Source organism: Lampetra planeri, chromosome 3, assembly GCF_965212315.1.
Source record: "Lampetra planeri chromosome 3, kcLamPlan1.2.h2, whole genome shotgun sequence".
NCBI lineage: Eukaryota > Metazoa > Chordata > Hyperoartia > Petromyzontiformes > Petromyzontidae > Lampetra > Lampetra planeri.
This window is the reverse complement of record NC_136109.1, coordinates 15,594,920-15,611,747: the sequence shown is the minus strand read 5'-3', so window position 1 is coordinate 15,611,747 and position 16,828 is coordinate 15,594,920. Positions and strand designations below refer to the sequence as shown.

Genomic DNA, 16,828 nt, shown 5'->3' with positions numbered 1-16,828 from the left:
GAGCTCTCACCTGTCCTTGTAGGCTGGCGGTTGTGCTGCGGCTCAGAGGTCGTAAGGCTCTGCCGGCGGTAGGTCTCCTCGGACGGGGACGTTGGCTGGGAGCTGGCCGTTGCAGGCGAGAGAGGTGGCGGTGTCTGTGCACGCCGGGCCGGGTGCGGAGGACCAAGGGGCAGCTGGTAGCTCTGGAACGCTGCATTCCTGTTGAAAAGCAGAAGTTGGTGAAATTTAAAGGTGGGCAATGACATCAGAACTGCTCACATTATTGATACACGACACATTTGAACGGGGAAAATTATTCAGCCGCCGCATTTGCTAATATTGATCAAATGTTTTAACGTTTTACAAATGCAGTTAAAAGCATTTATGCGGTTGCTCCGTCCGTCATGGGGGAAGACAATTTTTCTCAGGAAGTGGAGCCAATATGAACATTTGAACCACAAAAATGTGCTGCTCATAGGAACAAAAGAGAAAACCAAAATAGGCCAAATTCATTATGGAATTTTCCAAAAATGGAAGATAAATTCGCACCAAAAGGACCCGCCACAGCATCAGAAGTGATGCGCACCGTCCCACGTGGACCCATTATCCAAGACCCCCTTGTCTGATCGCAGCTAACGGAGATACCACTACCTGCACGCCTTGCATGAGCACTACCATTAATATCGGATAGTTTAATACAACTTCAGGACAAAACACATCATGGAAACCGTGACAGAATCCACACGTGTGCGGAATTTGTCTTCATCGGTGACGTGCTCACCTAGCATGCTGCATCATGTTTGGTCCTGGCAATTCAGGAATGAGAGCAGCTTCGGTGTCCGTGACGGGCGTGGTGGCGGTCGTGGTGTCCTCCAGAGAGCTGCTCATGAGGGATGTGGTGCTGGAGCTGGATGGGCTGGTGGTGACTGGCGTCTGTCCAGTCATGGGAGCCGAACCACCATCTTCTGCATTAAACTCTATACAAAGAAAAGCAAGCATGGTTAATACAAAAAGGCATAGGGTTAAGGAAGCCATCACAATAAAAAAATAAAGATGGTTTGAAGGGTAGCCTATTGGTGAAGTGTTCTTGTCTCTGGTGCTGTCAATATATTATGTCTTTAGTAGTAACAATCCTGCACGAACACGAGCAAATATGCTTATAAACAATGTATAAACATGTTTAAAAATTCCATGTTTTGATATATGTAACATTGCTCGAAGCTGAATATTGCATTTCCTACAATTAATGAGAGCGTACGATTGTTTCGGGTTGAATGCATTTCAGGACTAAAAACTCCTAGAGAGTAGAAAGGGGACCATTCTGGTCTCGACTGCCAATATCAGATATCATAATCTTCTGCATTATACTGTTTATTGCTGGATGAAAGCCTCCCCAAGCTGGTTCCACATCATTTTCAGATGCAACGATACACCTATAGCTCCTGCACATGAGAATATTTAATAGCTCAAATCTCCAAAGTGGACACACCTGGGCATGTCCCCTCCTCCTTTGACTGTCACTCTGTGGGGTTAGCTTCGACCTCACTCACTTTTCTTAACAATGTCACTCACTTGTCTATATTGGCCGATCCATGTGTTCACACTTCTGTCTCGTCAATGTGCATATTTATAAGCCAATATGAATAGTAAGTGGACTTGGGCAGGACACATCAATACAAGGAATGGCCAATGGGTAAGAATACCTACTGAATGGCAGCCAAAATTATGGAAAGCACCCAATAGGAAATACACTGCAGAGATGAAGCGACGAGATGGGCTTGTGTGCAGGTACCACGTGGATTGTTACATTGTGGTACCATGAAGGATGGCAGTTTACTTGGGGAGACCTTCATCCAGCACTGGGTTGAACAGAGCTAATTAATGATGAAGTTTCTGATCTAGATAATATACACACACACACACATTAGCAAAACGATTACAAATATCATTCTTTAGCATTTTTGCCCAAGATGGTCTTCGGAATTTCCCCAAAATAAGTAGGAAAATAACTAATTAGTTCAATTATAAAGCTCTTTAATATATAAATACTTCACCTTGTCTGTTGCGGAAACCCAAGCGCTCCTCCAACAATCCTCGGACTGCCAGCTTGTGGATTACAGACTGAGCACGCTCCATCTCACCCAGTGAGATGGCCCACTTGATTGGGGATCGCGACACGGCACGACGCACCACACTGCGCATCAACGCCTGCAGGGAAGCCCTCAGCTCAGTCTCTTCGTGCCCAGACTGGCCTCCCGAGGGGCTCATACCACCACGGTCTGCATTGTGGTTCCCTCCATCTGGGCATGCCTTGGGAACAAGCAGCAGCTCTGCGTACCGACCACAGCTTAGCAGGACACTCAATGCTTTCATTGCACCCAGGCACAGAAAAGAAATCTGCACGGCACGAATCTCAGCCTCATGACTCTTGCATGAATCATGACATTTCTTTTTATGTACTTCAAATGTACTAATGGCAGCAGCTTCTGGAGATTTGACCATTGGTACGTTGGTGGCTTCCGAGGTGGCCAACTGCTGTCCATCAGTTTGCAGGTCTGCAGCTTTCACTTCCGCACTCTCTCCCCCATCTTCAACCAAGGTTTGCGTTGGCTCCTCGTCCAATGTTTGATCGAGCTCAGCTTTCTCCTGGGATTCCTGCTTACGGGGAGGTGGCCTCCGATCGGACCTTCTTCCACCGCCTGAGGAGCCCTTTACACTTTTCCCGCCAGAAAGACCCAAGTCCTCTTGGATTCCTGTGAGGTGCGTGAGGTCCAGTAGCGTGGATGCAGACACACCGTGCAAGCGGCCGGCATCAAAAGGAACCGGCTCGCAGGGCTCCAGATTGGCCAGAGGAGTGTCGCTGGGTGACCAAGAATTCAGCACACTTTAGCCACGTGCGTGTCAGCACATTGATACCAAGGGTGAAGACGGGACAGACAGGGAAAGAAAAAGGAAGAACAGAAACTACACTGTGATAGACAAAGCGGCACAAAAGCAAGATGAAACAATGCACAAAGCAAATTTTTTTGCATTAATAAATCAAGGAAGACAAGAAGACTGCAACAACAATGGGACGCTTGATTTGATTGTAAAGATCAGTTCAGCATAATGTAGTAACACTGAATGCGCATTAATGCAATAAAAATGCTATGCATGCATTATGGCGGAGAGGAAGAATGGAAATGCAATTTCGGTGATTTTTAAAGCTAATAAGAAAGTCATCAAACAGCTTACAAGCTGCGAAATAACAGAGCAGTTACAGTGGGGAGAAACATAAGTGGACACAATAGGAAATGCCACGTACTACAGAGTATGAATTATGTAACTACGCAGCTCATTGCACACCAATGCACGTAATGAATCAAAGTGTGTCATGAACTCATAATACTCAAAGACTGGCATTGCTAACATTACACATTAAACGCTTAAACTGAATGATTGGAATGTCTTGTCAGAAGAGCTATCACAGCACAAAGGTTGAACTTTGCCTAAATCATATTTAAATAATCCAAACCCAAAATGCTTGGTTGCTTGGCATTTGAAACAATGGAAAACATGTTTAACATGCTGTCTAGGAAAGCACTGTTATTAGATAGGAGCTTCTCATTTTAAATTGCATTAGCAATAGTGTTTTAATATTTCAAGGCAACGCCCAAGTAGCACTTAAAATTTAACAAAAGGGAAACACAAATATTTAGATTAGGCTGATGGCAGAGTCTGTATGCATTACGTAACAAACCATTTATGAAAAAAAAAAATTGAAATGATACCAATGTTCCACTTCCATTAAGCACAAACATTAAAAAATCAAAGTGGATACATAAAATAAAATACTCTTTTAGAACAAAAAAAGTCATCTACAAAAAAAAATCCACCAAAGGACTTAAACATAACTAGTACCTGATTGTGACCTCCGCATCCTCCCACTGAACCTTGGCAGAGGCACTGCCTTCTTTGAGAACACCCAGCAGCGTGGCATGACGTCCCGTCAGCTTGTGCACGCAGCGGCCACCGAGGCGCAGGCCACAGTCCACACCACCCATCACAGCGAGCACGGGCCACACTTCCACACACAGCGTGCGAAGCTGCTCATCCGAGAGCTCTCCGGGGCCGGAGCGGCATTGGCGGTTGGGATGCTGCTGCTGTTGCTGTTCATCAGACGACTCGGTCTCCTTCCCCAGCACGTCCTGTTCCAGTTCGGCACCTTCCTCAACATCTTCTCGGCACTGCGAGTCAGACCTTGGGAGGGTGCGGCCCGATCGAGATTTGCAAACCCTGCAGGGATTAGGTTTCAGTAAAAAAAAAAAGATAATAAAATGTAACATTGGAACTGGATTTTTTCATTGTAGGATGTCATTTAGAAAATGAACGAAATCTAGGTTTGCAAGAATAACGCGAGCATGTCTTTCCTTTATAAATAAATAAAATCCAATAAACTCCTCGTTCATGCTTGGCTGCTTTTTCATCAAATGCCACCCATGCTTGAACCCTTTTTCTCTGCGAGCATGCACTGCTGACTTCCTCCGTTTGGCTTCAATATATGAACTTCTCTTCCTCAATTATTCCCTTGCACACCAACATTTACCTTCTACTGTACATCTGTGTATATTTATTTTCCTCTTTGTAAATACAACATAAATTTATAAAGTCCCTATGATACCTCAAGCCTATATATAAAAAAAATATACAACTCCCCTACTCCCTGTTTACACATTAAATATGCATTTGCCATCTGGATACCTCCCTCCCTTACAATACACAGTTTGAAATACTATTTTATATAAACATTTGATGGATCAAAACGGTATTGCATTTCTACAATCAACGTGAATTATTTTGCCAAACCAGCAAATCCTTTCATAACAGAGCCACCTATGGAGCTGGCAATATGGGTGATCGTTTAATAATATGCTAAAACCGAGATACCGACTATTCTACTCTTGGACTTATTACCAGAGGTGTGGACTCGAGTCATGTGACTTGGACTCGAGTCAGACTCGAGTCATGTGACTTGGACTCGAGTCAGACTCGAGTCATGAATTTGATGAATTGCGACTCGACTTGGACTTGCATAACAATGACTTTGTCCCACCTATGAGATGTGGACTCGAGTCATGTGACTTGGACTCGAGTCAGACTCGAGTCATGAATTTGATGACTTGCGACTCGACTTGGACTTGCATAACAATGACTTTGTCCCACCTCTGCTTATTACCCCCTAACGCCCATACAGAATTGGAAGAGCCTAGACACGCATTATCAAATGAATCTCAGAACATGCCTAACATTTCAACCAAAAACAATGTATCATTCAGCACCGTTATAAAACAATTTACAATATTCTCGTTTCAAAATTTTAAAGACCATTTCCTCTGAGATTTCAACAGAACTAGCGTTGCAGGCGGCAGCAACACAAACCTGGAGGTGGTAGCTGCAAGGCAGGGCCGCACACGCTGCAAGCGCTCTGTAAGATGCCGATTGATGGAGTGGGTCCAGCGGTCTGTACGGTGCAGCACTCGAACCAGCTGTACCGTGGCTTCGGACAGAACCACAGGGCCTGGGCTACAGGTGGGGTCACCGGGCAGCAGATCTCGCGGGGTCCCACGCATTTGCATCTCACAAATCTTGACCTGCGAGACAACAAAAGCAAAATTAGGTAGTGCTGTGTGTGTGAAATGCACTCAACTTAGGACGGCAGAATGGAGTTTTCATCTGCAGCCTCTGCAAACTGAAGTCTGCCGAGCCAGACGGGACTAAAAACATTTATTTTCTCTTCTGTTTAGATTACATTTTCTCTGTGCCATCCATGCTTCAATCTCAGATTTGATTTATATCGCCAATGACAACTCTTAAAATTATTTATCAGGAATGCAAGACTTTGCCCACCTTTTCACAAATTACACACACTGTCACCGTTTGTAATTATAATTTGATTCAAGAGTTGATTAATTTAGCCCACTAACTAGTCTAGGTTGCCCATCACTGCTCAAGTGGGTTCAGGGCTCACATCAACCAATAACATGCAAGGTTTACAAAAAAAATCAATTATAACACATGATTAGTGATAAATTATACCCCTCATGATTCAAATATTTAGGAACGTGTCGTATAAAGCAACCCACAATGCTTACATGAAATGCAGGAAATCTTTACTCGTGACATTGAAGATTAAAAAAACTGTTTCAAACAATTATGCAAGTTAGTGTGCAATTTTAATTAAACATGTCCCCGCTTGCAGACAACATTCAATCAGGTGCAGGTACAACCATGTGCTTGCAGCCACTTCAATTTTCCCAATTCCCATGTGCTCAATGAAGTAAGTGATGGGTGACATGTGACACCTATTAGAACTCTGAACAGATATTGCCTGGGAATTGTTACAAAACCTGGTTCACACTTGGATGATATTAACAGCAGCACGAAGGAATGGAAGTCTTGTATTGCGTGAAAGTCACTTAGCCGTCACCTAATTTAAAGCGACTTTACACCTACATGTAAACGATTATGTTAGTAATGGGAAAAAACCAGAATGCTTTATTCATGAGCACAACAGCCAGTGATCTAAAAATGTTGCATTTACTATCAGGTCTAAATCACACGTTTATGAGTTAAAAATGCACCAAATTTATTCTGGTCACATGGTGAGGAGCAATTTTACAATGAGTGGCTTGTGTCACAGCACATATTACACTATTTTAGGTGATAATACAGCTTTAAAGATGCATGCCTAACTGGGTAAAATAGCCAAGTTACATTGTGTAAAATGAAAATAAATGCGTTTAATTGAGCAACAAATGTGAGATACACCATATTTTGCAAGCAATCAGATGCTATTGTGTTGGCATGTCTAGCACAAGCCCTGAAGTAAAAGTGTTATTCTCTTCAACCATAGAAAATCTGAAAACGTTGTATTCAATTGTGAGAATTGTCATGCCAAAGAATAAAAATGAAATAATAAAACTGCACGTAAAAATATATCTTCTTATTTATTTTTTCTATTTAAAATTTTCAAGCATGTACAGACCAATATATGATATGCAGGACTTTATAACAAAGTGGCAAACAAAAGCCGCAGCAAAAGTGGATCCCACTCTAGATTAGAATGCACAACACTGACCGTGTCCTCTGGTTGCATTTCCAGACAAGCACACTCAGACATCACCCAAGACGGTGAAACTGTAAAATTTTAATGGGCCACACACATCAACCACTGTGCTCTGTCATATCGTGGGTTTCATAAAAAGCAGCCCCACCACCACACCATGATGCACACAATAAAATGTGGCAACAGATTGCCACTGAGGTGGATATTAAAGGCTGAACTTTTAAAAGTCACAAAAAACGAGCGGGACTGGTGGCTCCGGGGATCAATGTCATGTAAGAGCACTGAAGCTGGTACCTGCTGTGATTCTGGATTTAATTTTGGATATATCTGCAATTAAACCAGGTTTTAAAAATGCAGCGAGTTGATGGGTCTTAGCCCGGTCACCAATGACCATCATTAAACTTGCTTTTTCACTTACATGTGGTTCATTCTATGTTTGAGAATTATTGTGTTTTTGCCTTTGATTGCCATGCAACAATCTCTCTCTGCAGGGCATAGAAAAGTGTTGCCCTGGTGGAGATAAGATATTCCATGTTTAACCATACTTCACCCCACTAGTCATTTCAGGCTGGTGAAGAACTGAAAGGGCTTCACCGGTTCAGATATCATTCACTACCAATGTTAGCCATGGCGTGAAATCCCTTTCCGGTTACCAGTTTAATTGTGCAACCACAACACCATCACTGTTCTGACTTACACCCTTTTGAAATTAACAGAGCAATTCAAACAATAGTGAAACATATGCGAGACGGAATTATTCATACCACCTCGCCACAAATTTAATAACTATTCCTACATGTAAATTCCCAACAGATCTAGGAACTGCCAAACTATATCCTCGGCAATGGATAATAGATCAAGGTCAAGTGATGCGGTTTTATGACTAATGACATGTATGGCTGGTAGAAGAGAGAGCAGTGTTTGTGGGTATCATTGATCTAATGGAGAGGTTCATTTGCCTTTGGTAACTGTACGACATTACGGTCTTACAAACCAAGAGCAGACCCCAAACCACCATCACTTTTAGGAGACTGCTATTATTATTGCTGCCCACCTCCCACAAAATTGACTGGGGGTTGGATTTCAGGAGATGGGCATCATAGGCATATTAAGAGATTATGGGCATCATAGATTGTTTTACAGCACAAACTAATCAAGGACAAGGATGTGTTAACAAAACTACATATTACACCATAAGTTTTTTAATGAAACCTATGCAATTTCATTTAAGCACACGAGTAAAATCCCCATGTGGCTCGTCTGCTATGTAACTCTGGGATATATTTAATTGCTGCACCTATGTACATTTTATTATCCAAGGTGTTTTATGAACCAAGAGAAAATTAGTGATTGCAGTATACTGTTTAATGTGAACATTGCAGCAATAAGCATGAGTTGGTACTGTATTTGGAAATTATAAGGGAAACATGGTGTGTTGTTCTGTTTTCTTGCCTTCATTAAGAGACATCAACATTTTTTACCAAGATAATGACTTGCAAATTTTTTATCAGCAACCTTATGATGCATTGTATGACGACAACACTTATTATGTCATTGCCTAGTAGTGCAAAGGTTTTGAAAAGAAAATCATTAAAACTATTAGCCATGTAATTGAACTACCATTCATATATCCCTAGAGCTTGCCCTATTGGATGAAAAAAAGCACTCCCATTTTCCACAAAATGTCAACACAAGCGGATTTAAAAACCATTAGTTGACCAAAAATACAAGACTAAAATGGAAAGTTATATGTCTTCGAATGGCGACGTCATACATTGCTATTATATAAATCCACACTACAAAAACAGCATTCCCACGAATGCTTTTAAATACAATTGTGCGCACTTAGGTATTGGCATGGCAGCAGTCTGTTAAATTGTATATTGAGAACAGTCCAACTAATAAGCACTGATAACACAGCCTCCCAAGCAGAGCTAGCTATATTCAAAGTATCTTTATTTGAATACTTACATTTCTGCTAACCTTCCTAATGAATGCTAACATTCTCAGTTATTGTCAGTTTCACGGGAATTACAATTTGCACAAATTAAACAGCATACTGTAATGACTAATCTTCTCTTGGTTCAAAATAGTCCTTGGAAAATGTTACGTACAGAGGTGCAACAATGAAATCCCAGTTATGTAGTATACTAGCCACATGGGGATTTTACATGTGTAATAAAGTTAAATTAGATATTATCTCTTAATGCAAACAAAACAGATACATTAAATTAACCATCCCTGACACATACCGTAAAATTTACATTTGATACAGCAGTCAAGTGTTTACGTTATTTTCCCAACTTGAATTGGGCTATGGGCATTATAACAAGACACAAACAATCAATTTGTAGATCTCAGAGGTGTGCACCGTGTGTCAGAATGAGCCGCAGAAACGATTCTATAAAAAAATCCTTCAAATGACCTTTAAAAAAAAAAACACACATTTTCAGTCGGTCGCATTTTCCAATGCACTCTGAAATGAGATTGTCGCATGACAGTTGGTGACATTTTTGTTTTCCTCAGGAGCTCGAATTTAGCCAAATAAAGTGCAAAATCAAATTTAATGATGATTTTTTATTGGTGGAGATTGAGCCGATACCATCAACTCACTCCAGTTGAGAATTTCGCTTTAAATCGTGGGTGACTAAAACTCATTCGGCTACAAAATCTCAGCAGTGCTGGCTCGGCACTCTTACATCTACGCTACCCTTTCACCTCAGAGCCATACACGGATGCTTTCAATCCCCCTTAGCATACCTGTAGAACACCAAAAACTCTGATTGAGCTGCAGTACTGCACACCACTACACATACTACTTTACTCTCAGGCAATTAAATCCCAGCATCGAAATATTCACATAAAAATTACATTTATTTTTGAAGCCTTTGGTAGGGATATTTTATAATTCAACAAAGAACGCTAAAATGTTACGTCTAAAGGTAATTTTAGAGACAACTGCCAAAATGTGCCAAGGCATCACATTAACATCGTGCAAAATGTAACCGTCTTGCAATTATTTGGAGTCACGTGTCACTAAAAATTATATGCTTTATATTTTATTAACGGAGTGCACATGTTTATTCTGGTAAAATAAGTGTCAGGAAAATGAACTGTGAATGCAGACACCCACATTATGACATCTATACTCCCAGAGCAGCTCATTATTTCCCTTGTCAGTAGTGCTGTCAAAAAAGTAGAGTGATTTTAGATACCTTTTCACCAGGGTTACTGCTGTAAAACATGATGCATGGGTAGAGTTCAGTCACATCCACATCCTCAAATGCAAGCTTGGGCTCCTGGAAAACAAGATATGAATGTGTTAAGTGTACAGTATTTCAGAAAACATATATGAACCGAGAAGAAAAATATAAACATCCCATTGGACATGACAGTCAAACCTTATTTTCAGTGCAGGATACATGAGGCAGGGGAGCACAGAAGGCGCAGGCAACTTGCTCGGACTTCATTAATGTCCGAGTCTTTATATGTTTACATAGTTTAAGTGTTGTTCTGATGATTGTGTGTATGACAGTGTTAATGTATTTGTGTGTACGTGTCCATGGGAAATAGTAGTGCAGGCATTTATGCAATGCGATTCCAGTGATGTGATTAAACTCAGTCATTTTACACGACCAAATATGAAATGTGGCACTCAAACCTCTCCATTCTTGCCGAAGGAGATGGTGCGAGCCTCTGTGTCCATTACACACGTGATGAGGTCGCCCTGTGTGAAGCTGGGCAGGGTGAGTGTATGTTCCCCGCTGTGGTAGAGGTTGCCGCTGTATGCACGGTACAGCCACATGTCTGAAGTAGTGCGGTGGTTAAAATCACGAACAGGCCAGCGGGAGACCCCGACGCACGTCCCCTCATTTCCACGGTTCTCCTTTACAATGAGAAACTGCACAAAACAGTGTGTGGTCAGTCCGGGCAGAATTAAAACAATAAGTGGATCATTGGTTTATTCTTTATTTGTATTTATAAATGTAATATTTTATTGCAATGAGAACATTTACATTTCACAGGTCAAAAACATTCAAATTCAATAATTTATTGCTAAGTCTTGACAACCGAAACGTAAGCTTAACACAAGTAATAATTTTTAAATGTGTGATGAGACAATTATTGCCTTTTTGCAAACTGTAAGCCCATCAAGACACTCCCGTTTTTTATTACCTCCGCACCCCTTCTCAGCTCATCAGGTAGGTTACCATCACATGCACATGATTTGTCCATCATCAACCAAATCACCACACTTCTTCTAGCAAGGGAGAAATATTCTTTACAATTATGTTCTTAAGCTGCTGTTGCAGCCCCCCGCATGTGCAAACCTGCTGTTAAATACCTTCCATTGGTAGCAGCCAGAGGAAATTCCAGCGGACGCGAGGCCGTAACCCTTGCCCCCACTACCGTGAGCCAGCACGGTGCCATTTTCCACCGTGCAGCACATGGTCTTCTCGGGGTCAAAAGTGACCTCTTGAATGGGCAAGTTTTCATCCTCCCCGCTTACCTCTCGGGGTTTGTGCTAAACATAAAAGGGAAGGGGGGGGGGTACATTTAAAAATATAGACACATATTAGGTTTACTTCTTGTTTTCAGAAAGGAATTTCCCATCAATAATATAACAAACTATTTTTTTTTGCGAAACGTGTCCATTTCTCCACTGAAAATTGGCCAAAAAGTTATTTTACCAAGAAAGTAATCAGGTTCAGCAGATGCATTAAATGGTAACAAAAGAATAGATTCAGTCTTAAAAATATGGCATAAACAAAAATACAGTAAATATAAAAAAAAACATAATATTCATGCTTTCTGCTGCGAAAATAAATGCTCTACAAACACCAAAATATTGGCAATTAAGTAGTAATATAAATTAGAAAATGTGCATTTAAAAAAATGAAGTTTAGACTTGGCTTTCTTAAATTACACAATGCTTTCTTTTATTTCGATAAAATTGCCTAATATGCTCATAGCTGGTAATTTTAAGAGTGACAAGAGCATTGTTAACATAAAATAAATTAAATTCCTGGGTAAAAAACAACAACTTTTAATTTGTGTCCATACAAACAAAACGTACAAGGGATGTAGACGCACACACATTCGTATTCATTTCCTTAAACTTTATATAAATGTAACATGATAGGTACGAAATGTATAAACTCGTACAAAACACAAGGGGCATAAACTTGCAGTAAATATGAAAGCTGACCACCATTAACATTTCCACCGTCTTCTTACAAAATATATATACACATGGAGTAAGCTAATCTCTTTCAAAGCAGATAAGCAAAAAATAGTATTTTTACTTATGTTGCACAAAACTATTTACAATTGATCTTGACTGTCAGCCTGTATTCATATTAAATGTGTATTTCACAGATTACATACAATTCCATGCACAGCAAGTGGCCATCGGCTGTGGGGCGAAATGGTGGAAAGTAGCGGGAGAATAGCAAAATCCATTGTTGTACTAAACTATGCTCCCAAGTGTACAATCTTCACCTTTCATCAACTAGGAATGACCATTGTGGTACAGTTTGGTCAAATTACCACCACGACCCACAAGGCATGGGGACGCCCTCATGCAGCAATTAATTTACAAAAGGTCTATGGATGTACAAATACAGTTGGGTCTAGGTATGAACCAATCCATAGAATCATGATGGAACAACAGCATAGAAAGCTGGTGTTCTTGAAAGCAAAACATTTTCTTTACCAGCAGTTTTAGCTCAGACTCTCTGTCCTTGCTGGCAGCTGGATGTTTTGACAGCGCCAGTGGCAGCTCCCACATACAGTCTGCCAGCAGCGAGAACAACCGCTCCACAACCTGTGCCATGCATACCAAAGCAAAGCCAGTCCGTCACACAACTGGCAAAAAAGCATCCTCAGAAATACATTATTGATAAAAAACACACCAGACAAAAGTACTTCGCAAGACAACATGTTTCCTTGCCTATAACATCTGACAGTTCACCAGCACTGAGACGCTGTCGAAACCAGTCCAGAGTCTGTTTGTACCAAATAAATTCTGTTGAAGTCCCAGAAGGCCACAGTGCGACAACTGTGTAAAAAGTACTTTTATTTTTCTGTGTAGACAGAGATACGTGACAAAGACTAATTATCTGCTTATTGATTATGTTTCAAGGTGGATCGGCATATAAGCACTGTTCTAGCACTAAGACATGTTTTTTGTTCTTTAAATTGTGTAATGCAATACGAATATGATGCTCAATTCAACAGGCTTGAAGTCAACTCTCAAAGGTTTACCATGGTGAATGTACAACCAAGTGCTCATGTTCCTGCCTTGGCAGGATACCAGGCAAGTCCCTGGATTCAAGTTTTCAATAAATTACAAATCAAGGATAATTAAAACTTTTCCTCACTTAATTATTTTCTATTTTGGCATCAATGTAATACTACACGATAAATGAAATCACACCATATTACAATCACAACATTAACCACTGCGACAGGTTTGGCATTGCAGCGTCTGCAATCAAGTGCCTTGAAGGCAAGAGTTGGTGGAACATGCCGATTATGAATTGTCGAAACCCACTAAGAAGAAGGTGGCAAGAGATGACGGTATAAAAAAACTAGTTAATGAACCCATGTGTGTGGATCTTTAAATGACATCACCTCACCTCATACGCATGGATTTTCCTCAGGTACTATGGTTCTGCTTCCATTCCAGAACTCGTGCAACATTAATACTCATTTATTAAGAACTGGCGCTCATAGCTTCACCAGGCACACAAAAAGCTACTGAACAACATCAAATGCATGATAATGTACTACAAACAAGAAACCCAAAGGCAACCTTTGCGATCAGTCACGTGTTTAACTCGAACGAGTCATGTCAATTCCTATTTGTTCATTACTAATTAAGGACTTCAATAAGGGCAACATATTGTAGTGTGATTGGTTTTATAGTGGTGCCAGTATTTTATATACATGAATATATATTTAACTCTGATGTACAGTGCTTTCAGATGATCAATTTCAAAGGTGCTTTATTATGATTAATGTGTGAACAGGAATAAGATTGACAAGTCGAAACTCAGTTTACCAAAGTTGTATCTTAAAATGGAACGCTTTGAAACGTTGAAAAAGCCAAGCAACAAATGACTCAAACGTCACACTTCGTTTGGCTGACATTTTTAGTTAAATTAAATATATCTGTGATGTGTGGGTGTGTGTAAATTACAGCTCTCAATTAAAAATTGAGCTTGTGAAAATAACATGTTGCACAACCCAATATTATGCAGTTTATAGCTCGTAGGGCATTTACAACAAAATATAGGTGGAGAGAGAAGCATAATTTCCATTCTGTTGCCACACCTGCTGCATTAGTTCCGAGTTGATGACCGATTCGCAGGCGGGAAGGACGGCCTCCAACATGTGCAGCGCCAGCAGCCTGGTGCGGAGATTCCCCACCAAGGGCACCCCTGCAGAAAGCACCCCCAAAATTCAGAAACAAGGAACGCAAAAACTGTGTGTAACTCGTGCTTCTGCAAATGTGCTCACAACCCACAGTGGCGTAGTCCTAACAAAATAATTAAAATACGATAAAGTTCCTCTTATTAATTTTGTCACCCAGAAAAACTAGTGGATACACAATTATTCCTGTTACCAGTGGACCCCAAAGGATTCACAGATGATTAACCATGAAAACAATTCATTGTAACTCCGGTGACATTTCCCAGCTCCATTGCTAAATCTCTGTGGTCTCTGGTGACATCCGTGTCACATTACGCATGACATGACTGCAGGTATCCCCATGCCGGAAAAATAAAAAACAGGCAATACACAACCCGGCAGCATCATTGGACACAGGGTTTGTTCAATTTATGCCCTCAACATATTTACTTGTGTGATAAAAGGATTAGATACCTCATAAGGTGTGCTTACTTTAGATTTGAAGCTTTCGTGACTGCAAGGAATCATATTCTTAGGTTTTTTCGGTAAAGTCACGTAGGTAAAACATCAAAATTAATGAAAATAAAATAAAAAAAAAGATGACGGAGACTTGTGTTGCCTCTGAAACGTCGTGATTTTTTTTTTTTTTTCATTAATTTTGATGTTTTACCTACGTGACTTTACCGAAAAAACCTAAGAATATGTGCTTACTTTGTTTCCATGTTCAAAATCAATAATACTTGATGGCATATGTGCTGCAGTATTAAACTCAAATGGATTCTACAGCAAACACAGCCAGCTGAGTTTTGTTCCCCTGCAATAACCTTCCCTCATCACCGTATAATGCATTCTCATTCACATTTACCCATCGGTCTTCCCAGCAGAGAAAAACTATAATGAACATAAAACTCAGTGTAATCATTCGTCATTGATTTGTGGGTCAGATCACGCACAAATAAAATGCCAATGTGTTTCGCACACACTCTTCGACCCAACACAGACAAATAAATAAAGCTGTCAAGTGAATAAACATGACAAAGTATTGTTACTTCAAAACACCAGTATGTAAGAGAGCACTCAATTCGAAATTACATTTTGCTGGTAGTTACAACCAGCATCATCAGGCAGTTTCCAGAATTGTTAAAATCTCCACCAGTGTTGGGCTATAAAAAAGGTGGCATGATATCATCAACATGCCCACTCTCGTGTGGGCACAATATTGCAGGAACATTCCATTGCAATTATCTTCAGGTCATGTATACAACGTGCTTTTCACAGCTATCACTTATCAGCGTGCACATCCACGTAAATATTATGAGGCCAACAGCAGTTGATGCCAACATATTCCTATGCATAGCATGGTAGTTCTCACTCTCAGTTAGTGGTCTTGTGCACGTATCATTTCTTTCACTTTTTACATAAACCAGGTATTTAAAGGATCAACAGTATTATACTCGTACGGTGTACTGGATTCAAAATAATGCTTAATAAAAAAATAAGTCTGCAACTACATATGGATTCAGTTAGAATCGACCATTACAGTAAAAGGTACCTGTAACTACATATAGATTGAGTCAAGAGTCGATTATTGATTATTGCAGTCAAAAGACACGCATCGAATAGTGTGTGTGAGAATGCTTTATATTAAATAAAAACTCGGTTCACATGTGAAGGCAAAGTCGGCGCGTCACAAGGTGTCCCTTTGCGTGCTGACCTGAGGGCCGCCTCTGAGCGGCGATGTTCAGGAGCACTTCTGTCCATTTTGGCGAGGCCATCTTGGACTGAATAGCCTTGGAGCACACGACTCTCCGCAGAAAAACCAGGAAGTCCCCAAGCTGGATCTCGGCGGTGTGAATGCTCTTGGGTGTGCAGGCTGCAAAACGGAGAGGTGCACGGACGCATTGTGCGTTACACTTCAATAAACAAACCGCACACGTAGAATCTTAAATAGGACACTCTTTACAGAAACCAGGTTTTTTAAAAGATCACCAGCATTCTACTCTTACGGTGTACTTCTGCATAGAGAACATCACTACTCTAAATAATTACTCTAAAATGCACTCACTTTGCCATAAGTATAGTGTGTTAAACAGTAATAACTTGAGGATTTCTAAATAACAATGTGTTGCTCTGAAAAAAAGTTACAAATTACATTAAATCGTTCATGGAGGAAATTCAAGTAATGAGAAAAATTTGACTAACACAAAGCGAGGCTCTAAACATTCACAAGCCACTCATGATATAGACGAAATACTTAGTACATTTTGCAATATGGATGGTTACTACGGTTCAATGCCGTTTGAGGGATTCTCTAAAATTCCTTCTATT

The 16,828-nt window shown here is 40.5% G+C and overlaps 1 protein-coding gene across 12 annotated transcripts in view; it reads right to left on the bottom strand.

Annotated features, from left to right (window-relative positions):
- HERC1 (HECT and RLD domain containing E3 ubiquitin protein ligase family member 1) overlaps positions 1–16,828 on the bottom strand; it is a 116,587-nt gene that overhangs the window by 47,738 nt on the left and 52,021 nt on the right. For 11 of the 12 annotated variants that reach the window (XM_078621734.1, XM_078621801.1, XM_078621771.1 and 8 more), the window contains 11 exons: positions 16,215–16,373; positions 14,423–14,529; positions 12,801–12,911; positions 11,430–11,609; positions 10,746–10,985; positions 10,300–10,383; positions 5,398–5,609; positions 3,880–4,254; positions 2,034–2,863; positions 761–956; positions 11–198 (listed from right to left, as the gene is read on the bottom strand). In XM_078621734.1, coding sequence (XP_078477860.1) covers positions 11–198; positions 761–956; positions 2,034–2,863; positions 3,880–4,254; positions 5,398–5,609; positions 10,300–10,383; positions 10,746–10,985; positions 11,430–11,609; positions 12,801–12,911; positions 14,423–14,529; positions 16,215–16,373 — 2,682 coding nt within the window. The remainder of the gene's footprint in view (positions 1–10; positions 199–760; positions 957–2,033; positions 2,864–3,879; positions 4,255–5,397; positions 5,610–10,299; positions 10,384–10,745; positions 10,986–11,429; positions 11,610–12,800; positions 12,912–14,422; positions 14,530–16,214; positions 16,374–16,828) is intronic. The other variant, XM_078621786.1, reaches the window with a different exon arrangement.